General features: G+C 39.6%; 2 protein-coding genes across 2 annotated transcripts; one reads left to right on the top strand and one right to left on the bottom strand.

Moving 5' to 3' along the window:
- Window positions 1-1,785: 1,785 nt before the first annotated feature.
- On the bottom strand, window positions 1,786-6,836 carry LOC139723903 (acyl-coenzyme A thioesterase 6-like). Its single transcript, XM_071635106.1, has 7 exons — window positions 6,479-6,836; window positions 5,786-6,100; window positions 4,561-4,721; window positions 3,998-4,206; window positions 3,079-3,214; window positions 2,545-2,625; window positions 1,786-1,962 (listed from the first exon to the last, which is right to left on the bottom strand). The coding sequence occupies exons 1-7, from the start codon at window positions 6,834-6,836 to the stop codon at window positions 1,786-1,788; spliced, it is 1,437 nt and encodes a 478-aa protein (XP_071491207.1).
- A 5,380-nt stretch (window positions 6,837-12,216) lies between these two features.
- LOC139723902 (protein angel homolog 2-like) lies at window positions 12,217-19,229 on the top strand. Its single transcript, XM_071635105.1, has 6 exons — window positions 12,217-13,060; window positions 13,605-13,840; window positions 14,318-14,387; window positions 15,416-15,673; window positions 17,270-17,566; window positions 18,766-19,229. Exons 1-6 carry the CDS (start codon window positions 12,217-12,219, stop codon window positions 19,170-19,172), a joined length of 2,112 nt encoding a protein of 703 aa, XP_071491206.1. The 3' UTR covers window positions 19,173-19,229.
- Window positions 19,230-25,454: the final 6,225 nt, after the last annotated feature.

Here is a 25,454-nt window from a genome sequence, read left to right as displayed (position 1 = left end):
AAATTCTCGCGAATTGCCACTGGTATTCAATGCGTATAAAAGTAGACAATAACTTAAGCGTGCATTAGTTTCAGTTGAGATGGGGTTTTACGTTTACAACGTTTTTTGATGATGATTTTTTTTTAAGATAAGGAACTAAAATATGAAAGAGCTCATCATTCTCAAGGGATGTCAAAGTTCATTTGGTGAAAATTGGTTTTGAAATGGCTGATATTAAAGCGATCTTAATAAATGAGGCGGGACCAACCCATTATGTATTAGGATCGCTTTGTGTTACATTGTTTTTGGATATCTCAGTCATTTCAAAACCGCCTCATCAAATAAACTTTGAATTCCTCTTAGAAGCATATATGCTCTATAAAGTTTCATAGAGTGGTTTCTAAGTGTCTCGCAAAAGTTAAAAGCTGAATCCTCACCTCAATCGAAACTATACCATCCCTTTTATTTCGCGAAGCTTGGCTCTCGCGAAATTCGCGAAATTAAAATGCATGCGAACACTCCTCGTTTTATACAGCCTATGAATCTTGAGGTACGAAAAAGAGTAGGCCTATAGCCTCTTAAATGATCCCCATTATTCTCAAACCTCATAAACAGTGGAAGTTGTATAGGGCCTAATATGGTATAACAATGTGAGGTAATCTAATTTTCTTCAGCAATTCAAGCACATTCAAATAAAAACCTAGGGCAAAGACAGGTGTTAATGCAATCCTTGTGGAAGTCAAAACTTAGGCAAAGTGAAAAACTACTCGCAAACGCTTTTCAGGATTTTACAAAGACAGTATTCATTTATTTCATTCCGTTGCAAAATTTGTGACATATATACATTCAACACAAGACAGAAACCAATCAAAGTAATGGATATGTACAAGGTTGTTGGCGCTTTACTATTTCCTCGCAAATAGTCATGCATCAACTTCTATCTACTTAAATAGTATTTGTAAAATTGAAGGGTTCTTTTCCACATGTCTGCTTCAGCGTGCATGTGTCTATCGCTTCGTCCTCCCCACAGCAACCGTTGCCCTCCTGGATGATATGACATGGGTGGTGAAAAAAAAGGAAAAGAAAATTTAGTCACTTTCATATGAACATAATATTCTGTACAATATCATTATATAAGGTGTCCAATAAACTTAAGATTGCAGAATAGTCGGTCGTCCACGTATTCTTGCCCGGATTAGCGATTCTTCCCTATCTACTTTGTAAACAGAACACGAAACGGTTTTTAAAAGAAGTGTTACTTTCTTAAACTCTTTACCATCATGATGACAATGTCACTGCCTGTAATGATGATAACAATTATGATGAAGACGATGATGATGTTAATGAAAGTTATATAAAATGTGAGATGATAATGGTATATATAAAAATGATGAGAATTGTGAAAATCGTAATGAAAAACAAGCAGGATAATAGGAAGTAAAAAGTGAAAGAAAAGAAACATTAATGATAAGTAATATACGCATTTGGGCAACTTTTTCGCCATCTTAAGTTGAATTCCTAAATCCACTAAACAACAGCGTCATCAGTAGGCCCCTATCGGTATTGATTTCCCTGCTCTCGCTTTCTATAGCCACGTTGCAATCTGTGACGTATATAAAAACGGAATTTAAAAAAGAAATGATTCTAGAGAGAATTTGTGAAGCAAAATAGTAAGAGCTTTGGCGCCTCAACTGCGCACACCCAATTGTTTATGTCTTTACGATAATGAACATAATTATTATAATTTCGTTCATTTTCAGTTGGGTAAACATCGGACAGATAAGTGCTTGATTTGGAAGTGATCTATTAAAAGATGATGGGAAATACCATCAACGTCACTATCTGACCTTCGACACCCGGTAAATATTCGACGGATTCTGGTATATGTGTGACGTTTGTCGGGTCGAGAAGATGTCCTGCCCCGTGGTATTCAACCAGTTCCAACTGATCTTCTCTTCCCGCTTCTCTCAACTGGCGCTGCAGCTGTATAATAGGTTCAATGCAATATGACGACAACGGTTGCATTTACTTCTTTCTTTTTTATTTTATCTCGACAAAGTGAGATACATCTACCGATGATCAGTAGACATTGTGTGGTGTAGACGCAGAAAGAAATACAGGTGAGTTTAATGGTGGAACATTTTCAACGGAGTTTATTTGACGGTATAACTTTAAGGAATATCTCTTTCAAATCTATCATCTCACTGCAAGTTGTTGGTTTTTTTTTTGTCAGAGAAATATACTGACATGCAATTCCTTTTTAAGGTAAAAATGGCAAAAAAAAGTGAATCAAATCTATTATATAAATTGCTGTTGTTGTTTTTCTTGTGCGATATTGGCTTAAGTCTTCCTTGTTACTATTATTATTACATGTATTATTATCATTCAAAAAAAACAAAACAAAGAAAAGATGCACTGCCGTTAGTGTGACTTTGTTGCATAATTCTGCCGCATTACGTTCATTTTCTAACGAAAATCCATTGCACACGCTTCGCAAAGCCCAACATGCCTATTATGTCTCATTGTTATGCAATCGATTTATCGAAATTGTGTGACCGGTCATACCTTCCGCATGCAGTACTGCGACGGCAGAAATTGGTTGTCCAAAGCAGCGAACATTAACAGAGGAACTGTAATGTCACGGACCTGTGCAAAGATAAATAATTATCACGGAGAACCAAATCTCTGGGTGGTTTAAATTGCTGAGTCGTCCTGAGTAGAATATGAGGCGTGAGTGTCTGAGAGTACAAAGTATTTATTACTTTGCAGTTCATTGTAGATAAGAATGGTAAGCCAATTTATCTTAAAACGATAGCATATTCCGGGTTGGTTTTTCCTAAATAAGAAAATTAAGGCCTGGCTTATCTTTTTGAGCACGGAATCTTCGGAAACAGGACTATAGGGCCTACACAGGCAGGGCCTTGAAGTATGATAGTGATACATAAGGCACTGTTATTATCAGGAGTTGAAATCGTTTATTCATCGTTTTTGATCAAAGAAACGCCCACTTATATCGAGAAAATGAAGGCCATTTTTTTTCCATTTTTTGGTCCGTCTTTTGTATGTCTTTAGTAATTATTTAGCATTCGGTATACTCACAGGTACAAAGAGGTTTTCCTTAGAGTTTAAGACTGATTCCACACCAAAGGGCTCAAACTGGCCCGCTAGACGTATCGGCGTGCTGACTCCCTTCCATTTGTTAACTCCCTTCCGTTTGTTGACATTGTCGTAGTACCTGAAAGACATGAAGATCATGTAGTGGATGATTATTATTTGACCAGGGAGGTACTAAGCTATATTAGCTCGCCTATAGTACCTCCTTGATTTGACTTTGTGCCCCTACACAACCATGTGACTTCAGATGGAACATTGAAATACGCAAGGTTTAAAACCATATAACCTTCATGTTCCCAGCACTTTACTATTTCAAAGATGGCAATTCTTGGCAGGTGTGTAAAATAGATGTGCGGCTGTGTATTATAATGAAGTGGAGCATTATGCTCCGCAGATTGAGATCGCTAAATGTTGCAAAACAGTTTAAAGCCACTGTTTACCACTGGGAGCAGTGATTAAAAAATGTTCGAATTATCACATAATAGAATGCATATGTATAGTTCAGTTGTATCACAAAACATCCTACCAGATACAAAAAAAAAAAAAATGCCAATAAAGCCGCAAATACACATTGTATAAGATGATATCACTTATTTTCTTAATTAACCATAACTGTTAAAAAAAACCCAACAACAACAAAACGTGGACATTAGTTTTATTAAAGTCGTTAATAGAATGAATCATTATATAGACGGTTTGTTCTAGAAACGACTTTAATAAAACTATTGGTCACGTTTTGTTGTTGTTTTTTTTTTCATTTGCAAATGATAGATAGTGCTTCAAGTTGAGTGGGTCTTGAAATAGGCCTATATACATCTCTTTTATAGGGTTACCAGCATACAATGCTTTCTGTGTGCTCAAACAGATTGCCAACGGGGATGAATGACACTGACGCAGAACTCACGGGTAGTACTCCGCTCGCGACCCGTCAGGTAGGACCCAACCGAAACGCGTGTTGAAGGTTACACCGTTGATGCCAGCAAGACACCTGATGGGAAGGTGGGGAAAGTGCGCCGATAAGCCCAGAGCCATAGAGACACCATCGCCTCGCCCCAGGACCCCAATCCGCTCGCCGTCAACCATGCGGTTGGAAGCTAATGCTCCATATAATCCCTGATTTGAAGAATCACACATAAGGATTTTTACAATTTTTCCAAGTATGCGTGATCATACATAACAAGCAAGGAACTTGTTAATGTTTTTTCATCAATGTGTCATACAACCGTATCGATCATTTCTTGTACTCACTATGATTTGTCTCTCTATAACTATGACCTTGATTAAAGGGACGGAAAAGCTTTCTAGATTGGAAAAGATAAAACAGTCTGATCGCCAATGATATACATTTCTGTATGTTTTATACCATTCTGATGGAAGTTAAGATAGCCTGACAAAGTTAACATATCTAGGACAAAAGTTAATGCCCTCTCCTCGTGACTTGGATGACATGTTATTCATGTTTATCACCTCCAGACATTCTACGCCGATATTATCGTTGCTTCCCGTCTGGTTGGCAACAGAGAATTTCGTTGTCATGGCAACGAAACCATGAGAGGCGAGCAGCGCTGGAAGATGTTCATCATGCTCCTCAGCTCGGAAGTCAAGTATTGCTGGAAGTGGCTGGGATCCTGCGAAATCGACAATCGAGTTCATAATAACATCATGACTTTAACCCATCAAATGCTAGAAATGACATGTTCGTAGTTTGGTGTTGTATCCACACTTTCTTCTGATTGTAAGGGATTTATAACCTAGCGTAAAGAAGAAGAAGAAGAAGAAAGAATCTTTCACTTGATTTGAGTCCTAGCTTGGTTGGTCACAATGTTCTATATGATTGTTCATTTTGGTTTCAGAATATGAATTATTGTGAATAACCTCTAGATCTTTGAATTGGCAAAGCATTTAAGAAAACTTGAAATGCCTGTCTTCAACTCATGGTATTTTAGCAATCTTTATTGTTTGTACTTTTTCTTATTTTGTTGAGATTTGATGCATTTTGCCTTCAATGTAAGATACGTATAGTGAAATTAAAAGGTGCCAATTTTAGTGAGGCTGGCAAGGCAAAAAAAAAAAAAAATCTGTTGCCGAAATTCTCCAGGATTGAATGGATCATGGGGATACCATGATGACGTGAATTGCACACCAGGGGGATAAGAAGGAACGTGGGAGGAGAAGGACTTATAGAATAGTGTTCCTGAGCATTATGATATAGAAACCACACAGAAAAAAAACCAAAAATATCTCGTATACCGGGTGCACGTTGTCATGCGAAACCTTGATATACTTTCACATTGAGAATTCACCCTTGATGGGTTATGGAGAAAGTTCTCACGTGGGGAACTTTGGGAAAATTGAAACATTGGACGTTTAAGAACTATTGGAACTATCGGAATCCTGGCTTATTCAAGGGAGGGTCAGATCTTCATTGTTTAGTATTTGTAGATTTCAACAATAGAAGAACAACACAAGTTAAAATGATAAATACATAAGGCAACTAGTGTTAACTCACTGTTAACGTTGTAGGTTTCGTTAGAAATCTGTTGACAATACGGCTGAAAGATGAGATTCGCCCTGATTATCAACAATCTATCATTCAGTCATCAATAAAAGGCAGAATGTGGTGGGATGTAGGCCCTTCAAAAAAGTGTTACTGTATGATGAAACTTTCTGGAGATTCGCATGTATTCCTCACCTCTGTCTGTGGGTACATAGAGTGTCGAGTCCACAGATCCACTCTTTACGGTCATTCGGCTGATATTTCCGGTCATGAATCGCCGCTCGACCTCGCAGTCGTCCACCAGAACGTCGAAGCGCGTTTCCCGATGACCGACGTGACCGTTGAGCAGCGAGAACTTGATGGTGACGGGCCGACTCGGGTCGCGGGGTTTGATTCGGGCGGAGGGTAACGGCTCACCGACGTCCGGCGTCATCGCGGCAGTCATGCTCCATATGGGACCCATGTGGTCGACACCTCGATACGTGCCCCGGAGACATGGGTCACGGGATGCTGGAGGTTAAACAAACCGAACGCAGTAGTATATGGAAACAAGTTAAAGGAAAATTTATTCCAAATATCAATTATGTGGATTCGGTGCATGAAACAATATAGATAGAACACATCAGTGAAGTTTAAGGAAAAAAAATCGGACAATCAATTTGAAATTTATGATGTTTTCCTTCAAGTTTTAATGCCACAATTTTGTCTAATAGTTTAAAGTTTGTCTTGCTTGATTATCAAAATGTGTAGTGATAATCATTGTAAGTTGAAGGGTTGATAAGTTTTTTTTTTCATTTATTTTGAATGCTTTCATTGGTGTTATCACTTGTTGTTGTTGTTGCTGCTGCTGCTGCTGCTGCTGTTGTTGTTGTTGTTTTGTTCACTCACTTGAGATAGTTCCTTCTTTGTCAGAGACGTAACACCCTTTTGACACGAATCGGACGCTGCCACATGCGGACTCTGCCTCGGCCTGGATCGTCACCGGGTGGTCGGCATCCAAGCCCGACGCCTCGATCACCAGGTCCTCGTCGACAAGCGAGACTTTGGGGTTCACCGACAACCGAGGCTTGCAGTCTGTCCATATCGACCTCCGGCGTCCCGGATCCTGCTGGGCGGTGCCGATGACGGGTGGCCTTTGTGTCGGAAGGTCAGACGAGACCTGAGTATGCTGGGCGAAAGGTGAAGTCGCAAACCGATGACCGGCAAGCCAACGAACCCCTCGAGGTAAAAGAAGTTTATGTGCCATGGAGATGTCGATCGGTCTTATTCTTCAAGTGAAAATGTATCTACAAATGGCATTTGCATACATCATCGGCGCAAAGTTGTGTTTTGTCTTGTCTTGTTTTGTATTGTATTTGTTTCATTTCTTTTTAAGGGGAGGACATGCGGTATGGTGGTACTTGTTACCTATTGTGGCATGATGTTCGTGTGTTTAGTTCATGTTGATGTTATGTTGCTTTTGCTACATGCTGCTGTTTCATCTTGGTTGTCTGGAGGAGCCACGCGCGCGCAGTGACGTATACCTGGCTTGTTGTTGCGTAACAAGAGAAAACGCAATGTACGTCACGTTAAACTTTTCTTTCAGAGAGGAGCTCGAGAGGGAGAGAGGGGGGGGGGGAAGAGGTGGGGGGGGGGGGGAAGAGGTGGGGGGGGGGGGTAGAAAGAAAGAAAGAGAGGGAGAAGGAGGGAGAAATGTATCATGGGATATGATCATTAATCATGTGATAATGCCTTGGTTTATTTTTCTGATGTTATGTTGCGAGTTACAAAAACTCGATTATGCTGCATTTACAAACAATTTTAATGATCTATTGTTGTTTCCTGACAGTTTTGTGGTCTTGTTGCAATAAAAAGGAGTTTTCTTCTTTTCAGGTGATGCGAGTAATCAGGAATTTCTAAATCTGTTTACTACCCTTAGTGGGTTTTTGTCGATATTACTTGTGTCTGATCGAATATTTTGCATTTATTTGTTAATTGGTATGACGAAAACGTAGAATTATTATCTTAATAAGGTACAACCAGCCCTCTGGTTGCCATGGAATATCTTTCGTTTTCAGGTTGTGGCTAAAATTTGAATGCATTACAAAACCTCGTCATTATATGCCTATCATCATCTGTTTGCTGGATTGCTCGACTGACGATGGTTTGCATCGGCAAATTATACTTTCAAGTAGGAAGTAAGCTGCAAACTATTAGCCAACAATTCTTTTTTAAAAATCATGATTATGGGAAAACTTACATATTTCATGGTATAAATAATGCTTACATCAGTGTAGTGTTGCTGAAAAAAAGTACAGAAAAATGTTAGGTCTGCGCTGCATTGTTACATAATCCGTTATAAAATCACAATTTTGTACATCGTTACCCTAACTCAGACCAATTATAGTCTGTTTCCTTGGGCCGGAGTTGGAAGAATTCTCGATTACTGTACGGTTTGCTCGTTCCAAAAGCTTCTAATCTATACTCTTTGATTAGTAGGCCTATGTCATTATTATGTGAGGACGTTGTGAAACGGTACGTACTTGTGATGAAGCCTCGAAGCTTTCGGTAACAGCGCCATCTCTTGATAATTGGGCACGAACGAACGAACTGATGCAAGATGATTGTATCAGTACCATCACACGATCTTGACACCGGTGCCTGCGGTGAATGCTGCCTGAGAATTAGTCAGTGCCTCATCTGTAGTAAGTCACTTTTACGAAATATTCCTAGACTTTTAGTTTCACAAAGCAGTAGACTTCAATTCTGTTGTAATTTCTAGGACACTACTGAATGATAACGGTGTTGATATGGACAGGCTTTGGTATTTAAAACTCGTAATTTTATTTGATAAACCCCGACCTGAGCGAAATTCTAGATCCAGAGAACAACACACGGTAATACGTAGGTGGGTCCACGTTATCATGACGACACGGGAGCTCGTCTTTTTACTGAAGAAACGGTAAGAACTAACAGTACACTCAGTTGGTACGGTCTAACGTTAGAAGGGCATAAGCAGTAGGACCTACTTGACCTTTTTATTAGGGTATTTAACAACACATGAATATTCAACGCTAATAATGGGCCGAGACGTGGGACCTGCGTAGTGATCATCAACAGTTTCTAACATCACAAACAAGGACTCTTTTAAAGCAGCAACCCTACAATACATCCAGGAGCAAAGCAACTAGACCCCACACTTCTCTCTCCGTGCAATTTAACACCAGCGCACCCCCTGTCCGGTTAAGTTGGCACCTAGCTAAGGGGTGTTGGACAGTACATACGAAGAAGAAGAAGGCGATGGCCTTCATTAAGAAAATTGTGAACCTGTTTTGCCCCAGTAGTGGCAGTGCCGCACCGAATACACTTGTTCTTGTAACCAAAGAAATAGTTCAGTGTGTTGACAATTGAACTGTGTTGGAGCAAAACCGAGTGTACATCTCGGCCTGGCTCCTAAGTCCTGGAAAGTATTTGTTTGGTTTATTATTATACACTACCATTGTACTGTATTGAATACCATGACTACACTGGAATGCTTTTCACTTTTCCTGTATGGTAGGTATCCAACCTACCGACCGGGTCCATAACGACCGGCCGCGCATTATAATGGCATTGCGCGTACAGAAAGAAAATGTACGCATGGGACTACGCGCAACGGTGTTCGATTATTCACTTGGCTACGCTACCGAGTAAAATGTGGCGAAAACAACTAAGTATTCCCTCTAAATTACCGAAATTTAGCAAAATCGAATAAGGTTTATCGTGTAACTAACGTTACATATATTATAACTAGGCCTACCTTTGCTGACTCGTTGTTAGATGTAGAGTATCCTTCCGTAATAAATTTGACGATTTTGACCGCAAAATTGTCACCGCCGCTTGTACGATCGAGCACACACGTTACACATACACATGACATAAACATTTTGTCGCCCGCTACGACCGTACGAGTTGATGCAGAAACGAGAAATGAATGTGAAAAAACAAACCGACTCATCTAATTTATTTCAATTACGATGAAAAGTTTCCTTATGAAAATCAATTCAAATTCATCAAACGGTCCTTCAAAAGTAATATCGAAGGATTCAAAATATATTCAAATATTATTGGGAAAAAAAATGACGGCTAGAAAAAAACAGCGGCCTGTCGAAAAAACGCATTTAAGTGCCCTTTATACGTATTCTCAGGGTGGTCGGTGGAAATGAGCAGGGCAACTGAGTGCGGAAAAAATGACACCCCACGCGTTCGAAGCCGCCATCTAAGAGCGCGTACCTCAGATCGCATTTTCAGTGCGCGCTTGTGAATCCGGAGTATTTTCTCCACACGTGAGTAAAATTTCAGGCCAATTGTGAGATTTTTCACGTTTCTATTGATAGAAAAACGTTAGGTGTCCGGTATTATGGACACCCAACCATACTATAAATGTATAATAATATCATCACTTCAAATACTGTGAGTATCAGCAGACAGAATACCCAATATCCAAGTGGTCCAAGCAGAAATTGAAAGCCTTGGTTCGCATGTTTTGACGTATGTGCCTAACTTTTGACTGTGCATTGTCGGCTTTGTCCATGACCTTGCCTTGCCCTTGTTGCAAAAAGCAGAGTGTGACTGTGAGAAACAGGAAAACAAGTTCGAAACTGATGAATCCTCACTTCAGTCTACTCCAAGACTTCAGAGTACAGTTGAACCTCTCTTATCCGGCCTCCCTTTATCCGGATCTCTCTATTATCCGGACGCAATCTCCCCTTGATTTTTTTTTTAATAATTACGGGAGGAAAGGGGGATTCCCAACTCCTTGAGAAATCCTACACAAACACACATGAATTACACATTACTTCCAACATGATTAACATACATTACATCAAATTTTCTTCCAAATTGCTACCTTCAGACATTTTAACATCCCCAAACATCCCCAAATCATCGCAAGAACATGGACAGATTATGCGCTCGAGTCCTCTCATATCGCATTGCCACATATAGGTCCATACACAGCCGTCGATATGACTAGATAGACATGCATTGTTTCGAGTCATTGGCTGAGCAACGAATGATATTGAACACTCAAAAATTGTTCACACACAGTACACACACAAGAGAGAGAGGGAGACCATCTAACAATGGCGACCTACAGTCGACTTTGCCGAGCCGTGATGATCGAGTTTTGAAGCGTAGTTTCGTCGACTCGTACTGTTTATTTTCAAGATCTACTTGATACATTTCTTAATAATCATTTAGGTAAATCATCCCAAGAATTTATTTTTAAAAAATGATTTCATTCTTGCAAACACGAACCTCTATTTTGGGGTCTGTTACTGAGTGTAACAATGAAAAGGTTGCAGTATACACATTACTACATGTGGTACTACAATGGGCTACATCAGTACATGTGTATGTATATGTACATGTATAAAGCATTGAGTCTCCCGTATCCGTCCAAATCCCTTATCCGGATGAGCCCCGGTCCCGACTTGTCCGGATACAAGAGGTTGAACTGTACCTGTACTCCTTCCAGTGTGTTCCTGTTTTTGTGTGTGATAAATACCTCATATATGCAAACGTTAATCATGTTTGATTTTGTTTATCATTGATAATGTTCGGAAAGTGGCATTCATTATGGAGGCCTACATGTGTGTACACTAACAAAAAAAAGTTGTTTTTTTTTTGTAAAAAGTTTTTTTTTTTTGTAAGTTACAAAAAAGAAGAAAAAAAAAGAAGACTATATATGCATAAATGTACTACACTTGTAGCAGTGCTGACATTGCAAATTCTTGGAGGCCTACAGTCTGTAAATGTGAGAAAAGGTAAGGAGTCAGTAGGAAGAGGTAGCTATTTGTTTAAATTGCACTTCACTAAATTGTTCTGTAAAAGGTTATACCAAACTACATGTTGTAATTGGTTGTGAAGCACAGTATGCCATGATATTCAATTCAACTGTTCCTGCATATATATGAAGAGTTTGTTTGCAAAAACTGATAAGTCAATATTTGCCAAATGGAGATATTTGCGATTAAAGGTCAAGAAAAATAAAGAGAATAATAAGAAAATGTTTGCTTCTTTTGACCATAACTTTAGAAATGTGCCTTTATATGTAGTGACTAATATATCATATAAAAGGTATTATTTTGTACTTTATGACAGAAACCGTACTTAAAAATCTTCAAAAATGGACTTATCGGTTTTTGCAAACAAACTCTTCATATGTACATTGGACATCCATGCACATTTTAATTGCAGAATTCAGGGAAAATAGCAAGTAAACGAGCAAATTATGATATGGCATACTGTAAAAGTGGATATTTTTGTAATTTGCGCTCCGCCGGATAAGATGAGTTTTGTGTGTTTAATTTTGTGGAATCAAGACATGAACTACTGGAACACATAGAAAACAAAAATAATTCCATGCTTTCATTTTTGTGCTAGTTTCTGGTTGCACCAAAGGCGCAAAAATTTCCACTTTTATAGTATTATACATTGAAATGATGTGTACATTCATCAGTGCCTAACATCGCTGTTTTTTCTTTCATACAGGTACTTATACCTTTCGCTATTCCGTTCATCACCAAGATGTCAACAGTGTCGATGAAACTTATGCTAGATGGTTTAGTGGATGTGGAACAGTAGGGCCTACCCTACAGTTTGCGATGTTCCAGAGGTCTCTCATCTCATGGTGTCCTCGACTGACCAGTCAGCTGGTCTGCCAATCTCACGTTTTTCCTCTTCGCTGCACTGTCCCTTGTGACATCCTAGACTTTTCCTCAAGTTGTACTCCTTTTGAACTTGGTGTGCAGCATGATAGCATCCAGTGTAACTTACAACAAGTAGGACGTCACAAAGCTCTCCAATACCCTCCCCAGTTCACCCAGCTCTTAATCTTGGCACGCAACGTACACAATGTGAGAACAGGAATTGGCAGTACCATTCCCAGCCAATCAACTGTCCTGGAAGGTCCCTGGAAGATGAGCAGCGCCAGGACCACCCGTCAGAAGCGACAGCGTTCATCCTCCACAACAGAGGACACCACAAAGAGTCACCCACCCGTTGGCAGGGGCAGAGGAGAGAATATGGGGGCCGTGTGTAGTCGTCGCAGGGAGCGCGAGAGGCGGCCGCCGTCGGTGTCTTCCTCAGCTCGAGGAGGATTTACTCAAAGCGACTGGCCCAAGACCTCGGCGGAGTGCCAGTGGAGGCGGGAGGCAAAAGTGTACCAGGCACAGCCGGAATCCCAGGGAAGTGAAAGAGACAGAGATGAGGGAAGGATTCATGCAAAAGAGCAGCAACAGCAGCGGCACAGATCTCCTCAGCCAGCAGTCAAAAAAAGCACTGCCAAATCGTGGAACTCAAGAGGAGCTCAGGGACCTACTGGGGCAGGTAATGCCAGTGGAAGTGATTGTATCAACTGGCGTAATCCGATGCAGGTGAACCTGTCACAGCCAGAGCAGAATCTGCACCCCCACCGCACCACCCTTCAAATAACGCCCACCGGTCAAGGTCAGAGTGATTGCAAGCTAACATCTGCTTGTTGGGCAGTGTTGATATTGAAAGAAATCACAAAACACAGTTGCAATGATGCCTGGTAAATGTGTGAGCCAACCACATTTGTGCTATTGCAGCAATGTTTTGTAGGTGCATTATTGGGAATACTGTCTGTTTATTGTTCGTTACAATCATTGCTGTCCAGGAAGTTGTGGTCAACAAAAATTCTTAGTAACAATATCTTTCATAAATTGATTTCTACTGACTACATTACAAGCTTTTTAGCAGCGTGCCTCAAGACTGGCTAGTTGTACACACTTTCCCAATATTACCAGCAAACGCTAGTAGTTTTTATTGGATTTTGACTCAGTTGAAATTTTATTCAAATCTGCACTTTATCGGCAAATCTAAATGTTAAGAGAGTGATCATCAGTGATTGAACTTTAGGTGCAACATGCAGCCATGGATTGTGTTGTTCTCTGTCTACATAAGATTGTTTATGGGGCTTGTTTCTTTCTTCGCTTAATTTACGTGGTGCTCATCTCTGTGTGATCTGCAGGTTCCAGACAATCATACTTCAAGCGTCAGCGTGTCCAATCACGAGCGCAGGAGCAGGGTAGCGGTAGAGACAACCAGAGAGGTGGTGTGGACTTCAGCATCGTGTCATACAACGTTCTGGCCCAGTGTCTGCTCGACTCCCACGGACATTTATACAGGCACTGCCCACAGAAATATTTGGTCTGGGAATATCGGCGGCACAATATCTTACGAGAGCTCAAAGAGGCCGATGCTGAGGTGCGTGTGCTGTCCAGATTTGTAGCACTGGCTAGAGATTACTGATCAATATGACAAATTATGTGACAGGTACACTGGAACATTCAATTGCTCCACGTCATAAACAGGGGTCTTCCACATCGAACTGTCACCTTAGGATGATTTCTGGTTAAACACTAGTTTTAATTTGTAGAGGTTATCTAGATGTATTTATTGAGGATTTATCAAAATTTGACACAGACCTTGGTACGATGTATTTTTATTATGTTTTGGCAAGTGTTTTGCTAATAGGAGCAGAAAGTGTAATGAACCGAGGAAGAGATGACACAATCATTTTCACAAGCAAAGTCAAGAAAAACGCCTGTGTTTGTGTGATGTAACAGTGGGCTATGTTGCCCATGTTAACACCAAATAATTTAGGGTATTCTGTTTAATGAGAGTTGAAGTGATCTGTTACCCATATCTCGTTCATGTTGTTTGTTTTCCGTTTCTGTTCAGATAATATGTTTACAAGAAGTCCAACACTCTCACTATGAGGACTTCTTCAAGCCACAATTAGAGCAGCTCGGTGAGATTTGGTTTTTATTCTGTTGTATCTCATCCTAAATAGTGTAGGTGGCAAATGTGTGCAATTTCATCCAAGCAAATCTTGGGCCTCTGCTTGTGTAGAATTCTGAATTTGCACAAATTTGTCAGCTGTTTTTGTTGGGGTTTTTTGTGCACTGGGTAGATTTCAGTATATTTCACTCATTTCTAACTTTTATTTCAGTATTAAATCTTATATCTTCACCGATATTTGTGCTTATAGTTTAGGAGATTGTACTTGTAATCGTAAAGTGCAACATTTTGTGAAGATTTCCACATTTTGAAATATATTCCACGTTCATAGTACTTTCTGGATACTTTTTCAGTGATAAACCGTTTTTGCTGTAAGATCACTAGTGGATTGATGTAATGCAAGCTTATGTGCACATTTTGTAGTTAGGAGAGAGATGACTCATTTCCTCACATGACACCTATGAAGATGAGTGCATGTTATTTGCTTCTCTACAAGTTAGTATTGCTAGATTGGATGAGTGTGCCCATGTTGTGTGTACCAAATGTGAACAGAAATGGATGATAGTGATGGTGAGTAACACATTTTTTTATTGCTGCTCCTCTTACAGAATTCGAAATGCAATCCCTGATACTGTAAAAGTGGAAATTTCCATCATGTGGAATTGTGTGTGTGTGTGTGTGTGCGCATTTCAAGCAATATGAAATTACCACAAAAATAAAAGCATGTGAATATTCTTGTATTGCATTTTGCCATAAGATTTTATCTCTTTGATCCCATGAGATTAAAAACATACAAAATTCATTTTACTATGCTGAGCGCAAAAAACAAAAATTTCAATTTTTTTCAGTAATGTCGCCTTACCACTCAGAGTAGCCTGTCTAGTGTAAGTCTTGTTTTCCATAGGGCCCTTACCCCAGCAATTGCCAGGTACTCATTTATATATTGTACCTGGGTTGAGAGGGTAAGACAGACACTTCCCACATTCTTTATGCTTTGTTTGAGAAGTTGTCATGGCAGCGGTCCTGTGCTTCCTACAGGTTATGCGTCGGTCTACAAGCAGAGGACTGGAGATAAGCTGGATGGCTGCGCGACCTTCTACAAGACCGGTCAGCTCCAGCTGGTCAGTCAGTCCCTGCTGGAGTACAGGCGGAACGTCGGCTGTCTGGACAGGGACAACGTGGCAGTCATCGTCATGCTGCAGCCCCGGGGCTTGCCCTCGTCGCGCCAGCTCTGCGTAGCCAACACCCACCTGCTGTGGAATCCCAGGCGTGGGGACATCAAACTGGCACAGCTAGGTAGAGATATATGGCCCATCCTATCTGAAGTTTTGTGTATTTTGAATTGGACACTCACTCTACAGTGGGATCGTGGAGTGCTGCATGCTGTGTTGTATAAAGAATGAGACATTGATTTTTAATGAAGTGGCCTATGTTGTTGTATTTTTATTCAAGAACACGAGATGTGGCATGGGAACATGATCTTGACAATAGTTCTTTATCACTGGTTGGTTTCCAAAGTCTGCAGGTCACGTATGCTACTTTTAAGATTTTCAGCTCATCATCCTATTAGCCTATTGATTGCATTCTATATTGACGCATCTGTAACATGGTTGTCTTCCATCATCAGTCATTCAAATTCAATGGTTTCTTTATTGTTTCACTGTGTTCAATTACATATGCTCCATCTGGGCCCCGTTTCATAAAGCTTGTTATCAATCAACAAGTTATGATAGTTGTTGTTATAAGCTACTGAAATTCTTGCATCTGATCGGCTAAGAGTAGATTTGTCATAGAAATGTGGCAGTTGTTACTGATAAGAAGTACTATGAAACAGGACCCAGATGTTGTCAGGTGGATTGTTAAAGACACATGATTGTAAAAAACAGTTGTGCTGATTATGCAAGGTCAGTCGATCGTATTCAACTTTGAATGAAAATATATTTACTAATTAGGCTATTTTATGTACTGACAGATTTATCTTTTTTTTCTTGCCCATGAATGCATCAGGTAAACAGAACTTCATCATGGAACTTTATGAAATGCTGTTTAGTTACCAGCCCATGATGTTTTCATTCTGATCAGTGTATTTAAAGTTTACTTTGATGCAGATTCCCAGAGCTGTCACCTTTTCACAGTTGACAGGCAACTATTGTAAGCCTGAGTTAGGATCGGACACTTGAAATATATGAATGGAGTTTATGGAATTAGTAGTTATCAGTGAAAGTAAGTGAAAACATATGAAACATAAAATCCTCAATCAAGATGTCCTTTAAAGGACAAGTTCACCTTCATAAACATAAGGATTGAGAGAATGTAGCAATATTAGTAGAACACATCATTGAAAGTTTGAGGAAAATCAGACAATCCGTTCAAAAGTTATGAATTTTTGAAGTTTTTGTGCAGTAACCGCTGGATGAGAAGACTACTCCAGTGTATGAATAACTTAGATGTCACATGCGTACAACAATATAAGGAAAATATAAGGAGAATTCACAAAATGCCATCTTTTGAAAAAAGTACACATTCCCCTGACTCGTTACCGACAAATGTTATGGGTAATATTATTCCCCCTGCCTTTAGAAAGAGGCAAGTCAAGAGCTCTTTTATTATGCGAAAAAAGTGAAAATATGTTGAATTTTCTTTTACATTTTCTTTATACTGTTGTACGCATATGAATCACAAGCTGTAGTAGTCTCCTCATCCAGCGGTTCCAACACAAAAATTTTAAAAATTCATAACTTTTGCATCGATTGTCCAATTTTCCTCAAACTTTCACTGATGTGTTCGACTAATATTGTTGCATTCTCTCAATCCTTATGTTTATGAAGGTGAACTTGTCCTTTAAAATCTATTGATCAGCCACCCTCTCCTCCTCGTTTTCCCGAATTTCAGGACTGCTTTTCGCGGAGATAGAGCGCATGAGCCATGTGGCCGACTCCAGCAGCAGCAACCTGTACCATCCCATCGTTCTGTGCGGCGACTTCAACAGCCTGCCGAACTGCCCCCTCTACAGGTTTGTCCGGGAGGGTCACGTGGCCTACGCAGGCATGGAGGCGGCCGAAGTGTCTGGACAGGAAGAGGTCAAGAAACCAAAGGCCATGAGGAGCCCCCTGCTGCCCGGCAAGCTGGGGGTCACACATAGGTGTCTGTACACCAGCAGGGACACTGTTACGAGGAATCTCGCTACAGGTCAGGCTAATGTTGCCATGTTATGGCCATTAGAGTCTATATTTATTAATTTTTTTTTTTACAGTACCCTCCAAATTTGTGTAGGCAAAAATAGACAGTATGTGCAAGTTTAAGCATAAATTTCAGAACTGCTAAAAATCCCTGATTCTGCACAAGCCTTTTAGAAACACTGAGATATAATTATATGTTTATGTACTATCAACGAAGTACTGTGTGCACTGTATAGCGAGTTTAATTTTCTTTAAGTTGGAACTTTACATCAAATTTGTGAGTGCCTGAATTGGCTATTGTGAAGTACAGTCATGAACGGGGAAATGTATGCGTGCACGTTGCAAATAATGTTGTGATCAGAATGAATATTTTCATGCGCTGTAAAATTTGCGGTTAGCACTTGACTCGCAAAGTTCCTGAAAATAGGAAGCCCGCAAAATTATATGGCATATACAGTATTGTAAAAGCCTCCTTGATTGAGGAAGTAATATTGTTTTTGAGATTGACGTAGTGCATAAGTCACTCTGGGATTGATCTTTGGAGCCTCCGTGATATGTATGTGTTAGATGTTGGCAGCCCTGTGAAATGTGCCTTATGCATCTGTTTCGCAGTTACGTCCAGTGAACATTTTCTCCAACAACATGCCAGTATCCAACAAGCAGATGTGCACAATGCAAACAGTATGGGACATCAGAATAGTCCATGATGGACCAATGAAACTAGTTGACATAACCTTCAGTAACTTAAAATTGGTTGTGAATTGATTCCTAGAAAGAAGCTGTCTGACTCGGCTTCATTGATGTCTCAGATTATGAAATAAATATTCTGGATCACTGATGTAATGATAGTAATATATGTGGGCATGAAGTGTGAATGCCGCATAAGGTGTATTTCACTTCAAATTTTATTCCGATGCAATACCTCTATCTCTGAAATGTATGTGATTGATAACAGATGAGATGGTATAAGCAGCTCCAATTATTACTGTAAAACGAGAAATTTTCGCGTGCATTTTAATTTCGCGAATTTCGCGAGCGCCAAAATTCGCGAAATTAAAATGCACGCGAAAGTTTTTGTCTACACTACATGCATTGAACACCAGTGGCAATTCGCGAAAATTTCATGCCACGAAAAGGGCTGTCAGCTCCAATTCGCGAAAATTTCATGCCGCGAATATATCATGTTTTACAGTACTTCTATGGTTTTAGGGTCTGCAGGTGGTGCTGGAATTGAACATGAGCCGTCATCAGTGCCGCATTCAGCAGACCATCTGAGGGGGAGACTCTTACACTCGTTTGCTTTCTCCTCCGTCTACGATCATCACTCTGACAACGGGGAGATCACCACCAACCACTCAAAGACAAACTGTACAGTGGACTACATCTTCTACACCTATGGAGGGCTGAGGTGCAACGGCTCGCGACACGGGCGGGCCTCGCCCGACGCAGACAGTCCAAAGCACACCAGTCGGTTGGTCTCCGTGAATCGTCGGGCTCTCTTCACCGGCATGGAAGTGGACTCCCTCGGGGGACTGCCCAATGCCACGTGTTCCTCCGATCACGTCTCCCTCCAGGCTAGGTTGAGGATCTTGCCAGCCATCTCAAATAACACCTGAATTCAAATGGGAGAGCTGCTGTTTGATCGAACAGAGACTTTGCTCCAATCACATGGACCCGGGACCGTGGACAACATTCTCATTTGCAGAGAGGATATAACTGTCAGTCGTATTGGTGCCTATGCTATTGCCAAAAGCAGTCAAACAGAAACGGTTTCTAAACTCAGACTTTTGACATTCTTGCACTCTCTCTGGACTGGGTGCCATGGTGTTGATGAAATTTTGTTCATTAGTTCTGCTTAGTTTTGTTTTGAAGGATATTGATAGATTATGGATAATTGTTTTCTACACTTGATTTCCTACGGTGACTAGCATTTTCTCTTGAAAATTGTTCTTATTTTTGTTAATATCATATCTTGAAAGCTTGTGAATGCATGATAATTCTACTCAGGGAGGGTGACAAAGTGGCAATGAAAATGCTTGCAATTTCATATCTATGGACCCGGCAAGCTGACTTAAAAAATTATTAGGATGCATGGCATTATTTGTTGTGAAATTTTGAAGTTCAAGATAAATGACTGTCAAATGCAGTGCCCTACAGGTGGCTCTGTCACGTCCAGGTGTATACTAGAGTCACTCAATGTACTGGGAGTCAATTATTGTGTATATTTCCCCCATTTTCACTTTTTCACACAGTGTTCCGCATCTACTCCCCCCCCCCCCCCCCCCCCCCCCCATAGAAAAAAAAAAAATCCACCAAAAACAGCATTGTGTGGACGCTTACTGGGACTTCTCTCGTTGTCCTTGCAAAGCTTGTCGGGTCCGAGGAAAAAGTTTAAAGGGGAGAGTGACCTTGTGACATAAATTGATAGCACCCAGCTGTATTCATCAAATACAAATCATGGTGTCAAATGGCAGGGGTAACCCCAATTGCCTCCACAGCTTTGGGACAGTCGGGGAAAGTAGTGTGGCCGGTCAGTTGTAATAAAGATAAGGTCTCTCATGACTGTCCCTGCAGCATGGGACCTAGTAAGCACCTAGTGTGGGATCTATTACATTTCATTTTATTCATTCATTCTTTGCCACTCTACAATGCGACACCAATGACAGTGTGTCTAACATAAATGCCAGGATGTAGGGCAATATACTAGTGTGCACAGCAATACATAAACAGGCAAATAAAATGATCCACTGAAAAAGAATTTTTTGGTGGTGTGGGTACATGGGAAGAGACAGGTGAGACGGAAGTGGAACAGTGAATAAAATTTGACAGACCAAGAGAAGAACAGCCTGAAAAATATTTTTGTTGCTGCACTGTGCAGAGGCATTAAAATGTTAATACTGATTTTACCGTCCTCCAATATCATCATTTCTGTCAGTGCCTGTGTTAAGTGGAGCATTGATACAATCCACCTTTTAAAGCAGTAATTGAGAATGCATCATTTATGACAAAATGTAACCCTCCCTATGTATTCAAAGAGCAATGATTTGGCAGTGATGTGGTGATACAGGGTTTGATGATTTGCTGTGGAATGTTACATTGTTATCCGCATTAAGAAAATTTCAGTATTTGTTACATCTTTTATTTCCCTCTTAAGAAATGAGACATTTTTATATGCTGTCAGGTTGTGACATTTGGCTGCACTGTGTGAGATATTGGACAGAGCATAACGTACACACTGGCACCGATATTGGACAGAAATACACACTGTGGCCATGTGTACTCAAGTAGCGGTGTCTATCTAGATTGATACAGGGTCATGGATCCTCAGACGCCAGATTAGGTCAAGCTCTTACTTTGCATATCCTGGCAAACCGTAGGTTGCGAAAGTATCATATCTTGCCAGTTGGGACTACTGTAAAAGTGGATATTTTCGCGCGACTAAGTTTTCGCGCTTGGCCGGGTGAGAAGAGTTTCGCGTGTTTTTAATTCCGCGGAATCAAGACATCAGGCGCAGGAATGAATGACAAGCAAAAATATTCGCGCGTTTTTATTTTCACACTAGTTTCTGATTGCGCGAAAATTTCAATACCGCGAAAATTTTTAACTTTTACAGTAGTAAGACGGTTTTGCACATGGTTGAATTCATGATCGAAAACCATATTCACAGAATGAAAAATGAGTATTATAACATCCTTGAGTAATTTCCCATCTGCAAGAAGCGATGCAGCATTTGTGTCACAGGTGACATTGTTTTCTTTTTCGCGAGTTGTGAATTTCACGAAGATATTAGTGGACTTGTGAAATTCACAAGAATAGCAAAATCCTCCAAAATTTACCACGTGTATAATGCATCGGAACCTCTGGGTGCTACATAACTTTATTTTACTTAAATAAACTTATCAGTTGATGCAAAAAAGTTTGGTAGCTTTGCTTGAAAGTTATGCCTTTTCAGACGGTGCTGATAAAAGCATTCTTTTGATGTGGTGCCATGCAGAACCTACACACAGAATGTCTATTATTGTCTGTAGAGGACTAATTCAAACTGTGGCTCAGCTTACTTGAGTGTTCCATGGCGCTGAAAATACACCGGTCCATTTATCCACGGCAACCTAGACTCACTTTCGGGCAAGTACAATATTATATACAGACACCTGCCCAGCTGCTGGCAATGACTGCATACCCAATGAAACGCTGCACTCACCTGGATAAATCTTGGGAGATGGGCCAAACATCCATTCATTATCGCATAATTTGTAGGCATGTGAAATATTGATGATGCAAAAAGATTACATATCTGTGAAAGTATAATGTAGGTAGTGAACAGAGATAATTCTTAGTCTACTGTTCTTTGGGGCAATCAATTTTTCTCCATTTTTAGCAAACACAATTTCGATCCTCGTTCCCATTGGAGCATGTTAAAAAAAAAAAATGTTTTAGCATCTGATGTGCAAAAAACTGTGAATTGATCAATCAATCTTTTCATGTTGTGTCCGTATGAGTATTTAGATGTGTCTGCCTCTCCTAAAACTAAACTTACCTGCTTGCATATCCAACTTGCAAAGTGATTTTGTGTTTGCACGTGAAATGAAGTGGTTGATAAGTGGCCCTACTGAAATGAGTAGATTTACTCAATGATTCAGTATGACACTTTCATTTGTGCTCTTACAATCCCGCTACTTCCACAAAGTACTTCATTACCACTACCTGCTTCTGACGGTAAACCCTGTCGGTAATGTAGAAAGCAGAATTGGCCAAATATGTAGCTTTCAAAGTTTTGTTTTTGTTTTATTGTGTACATGTATTTGAATGCATGCACAAATATGAAAGCACATATATCAAACAGGAATGTCTTCCATGATGTGTATTTCCCTGCGATTTCAAATATGATTAAAACTTTTTAACAATTGCTAACGAATGAGACTCCATTGGCACTGCAGATAAGACATCCAAAGCAGCATCTTAAATGCTGTGCAGAATCATAGTTTAAAGTTTGGAGAACACCTTTCTTGTTTATTTGTTTGAGAGAAAGAGTGGTGAGAATTGACCCTGAACATATATGTAAATTCAGTGATGGCAGAAATACTAATTAAATACATATACTTGTATAAAGTTTTAGGGAAATAAGACCGTCTGTTCAATAGCTGTGAATATTTGAAGCTTTCGTTTCAATCCATATGCCATCATTGCAGGATGGGAAGGCTACAGTAGTCTGTGTCAGCAGGACACTATAGCAATGTGAAGAGAATTCAGCATATTTTCATTTTTCTAGTGTAGTGAAGGAGCACTTGCCTTCTTTGAACGGCAAAGAGAATACCGAGTCCTGTATACACCATATATTTCGCGAGTCTAAATTTTCGTGAATTGGGAATTCCGGACGATTTCGCGAGTGGTTGAATTCGCGATCGTGGAGTCCTGTACTGAACGGAGAAGTGTACACGCGTACGTCACATTCACATCGGGATCAGAGTCAATATTTTCGGATGTCTTTAATTTTGCGAATAGCACCTGACTCGCGAAATTTGCGAAAATAAATACCTCGCGAAATATTTGGCGTATACAGTATTCCCCTGAACATTTTGTGTTGATGAATGTTGATATTGATTTTATGTTGATGAAATTTATGTTGATCACGACTCAAGGGAATGTGTACCTTTTGTTTTGTTGTGTGTGTGTGTGTTTTTTTAAATGTAATTTTTAGGAATTCTCCTTGCATTTCTTTGTATTGCTGTGATGTAACAAACTGCAGTAGCCGCTCGTCCAATGAAGATAGCACATGATTTCAACCAAAACTTGAGAAACTTCACAACTCTTGAACAGATAGTTCACTGAAGGATTCAAGCATTTCTGCATGTGCAGAATCCACATTGTTTGTGAGAGGGTAGATTCCCCCATAAGAATACTTTTTACCTGAGACTATCTACCTCTGCCTCATGCTCTTCATCTGTTCTCTGGAACAGAACGGCTCGATATGCAAACTTACTCATGGGACAGTGTACATGTATGCTATTCATGAAAGATAATATTTGAAAAGAAAGATACAGTGTATGTATATTTTAATTTGGTCACGTTCATCATGCATTGCATCTTCTTCCATCCTTTTGAATTGGATCTATTGATTTTCTTTTAATCTATCTGTATCAGATTTTAAGGGGAATTTTCAGGATATAAGAATGGTTCTGAACTCATTCTTAATCAAGAACTTTTTGTTTTCCTAAATCTGTTGCAGATATCAGGGCAGATATACAAGTCAAAGGTCAATGAAACATATGCCATCTTTTTAGTTTTATCGTATGCTGGATTTTTTTTTTTTATTCAGTGAAATGGCGTCATCATTTAGCAAGAAACATTCTTACCTAGTGTTTGGTATTACCTGTACCACAATAAGTATTCTTGAGTATGAAATAGTAGCAAGTCTGCGGGGGAGTTCTGTAATTACAAGTCATGCAGAGGTCCAGAAAATGTGATCTGTAGATCATAATGATGTTTTGGATGCTGCGTCTTCAGCAGATTGTAATAAACCTGAGCAAGAAGGGACCCTTAGAAAGAATCACTTCATATCTTTGTGCCGTGGAAATGTGGTGTGAAATAGTCCGTAGAATCCTGTTAATCTTGTCGGGCATTTCTTTCCTCTCTCTCTCTATCCAAAACAATAAAAACACAGGAATATCTTTCCTGATTGGGATGCAAGGAAAGAGCTTGACTTGAAATGTCCAGAATTTCATTACATATGGTCTCTTTATACAGACATCCCATTGTAAACATAAGATATTTGAAGACTTTCCTGTTCTTATGGATGTTTGCATTACCTATGTATCACGTGTGTTTATCTAGTAAACTGCCAGCCGAATTAGTTTCATTATTATTATTTTTTTTTTCAATGCTGGCAGAAGTACACACGATGCAAAGGGCAAAGAAGTTAAATAAGTCATAGAATGTACATGTCAGTTACAATAAAGTATGATGTTATTTTGATTTTTCAAGTCATGTGTCATTCAGTTGTGAATATTTATACATCTTGAATTTGACCTCTAGTCTTTGTTCAAGACGCTTTACAGTAAGCATTGCGTCTTCCAGAGGGTCCTGCTATTCTTATGAAAAACTAAAGCACTGCTTGGCAACTATTTCTAGTCCTTGATCAGGAATGAGATGATGGGTACATCTCGTTTCGACAGGATGTCCTCGAGTCAAACTTGGATCTTCCAATCCAGTGTCCAAAATCACCCCATCCATGGAGCTTTGCTGTTCTTTTTACCCAGATCCATTTTAAAATGTGGCCAGTGATAGTGATATATGGTATGGATGGATATATATTAGTGTACTTCAACTGAAATGTTTCTCTCTAGAACAGCATCTGTGTATGTGTGTGTATATATACATGTTTGTATATATATATATATATATATATATATATATATATATATATATATATATATATATATTTTTTTTTTTTTATTTTTTTTAATATGTATATATATACCTACATAAATACTTTTTTATTTCATCATTCTTTCATGGCAAGTATGTCAGACACAAATGGGTATTCAAAAGAAAATCCTCCCATAAAATTGCATGTCCCATTTCTTTTTATGTCTCTGTTTTTGTACCCCAATTTAGTGGGAAACCTGATATAACAAGGTAATTGTCGTGGTTTTGAGGTCCTCGTTATATCGAGGTCCCCGGCATTGTGTACATGGCGTGTGGAAGCAATTGATGCAATGTGTTCTGTGATTCGTTTTCTTCTTCGTGTGATGATTTGTGTATCTTGACTGTGACTCTCATTTCTTCTTTTCCTTCTTTGTGTGTGTTTGTGTGTCTAAAATAAGAGTATTCAAGGTACTCGCTCAACATTCAAATTAAATAAATTTTGATATCAATCTGAAATGTGATGTATGTTCTCT

This window comes from Diadema antillarum, unplaced genomic scaffold, assembly GCF_040938485.1.
Source record: "Diadema antillarum isolate AM-2024a unplaced genomic scaffold, OU_Dant_1.0 scf00000202, whole genome shotgun sequence".
Lineage (NCBI taxonomy): Eukaryota > Metazoa > Echinodermata > Echinoidea > Diadematoida > Diadematidae > Diadema > Diadema antillarum.
This window is presented reverse-complemented; position numbering and strand designations above follow the sequence as displayed.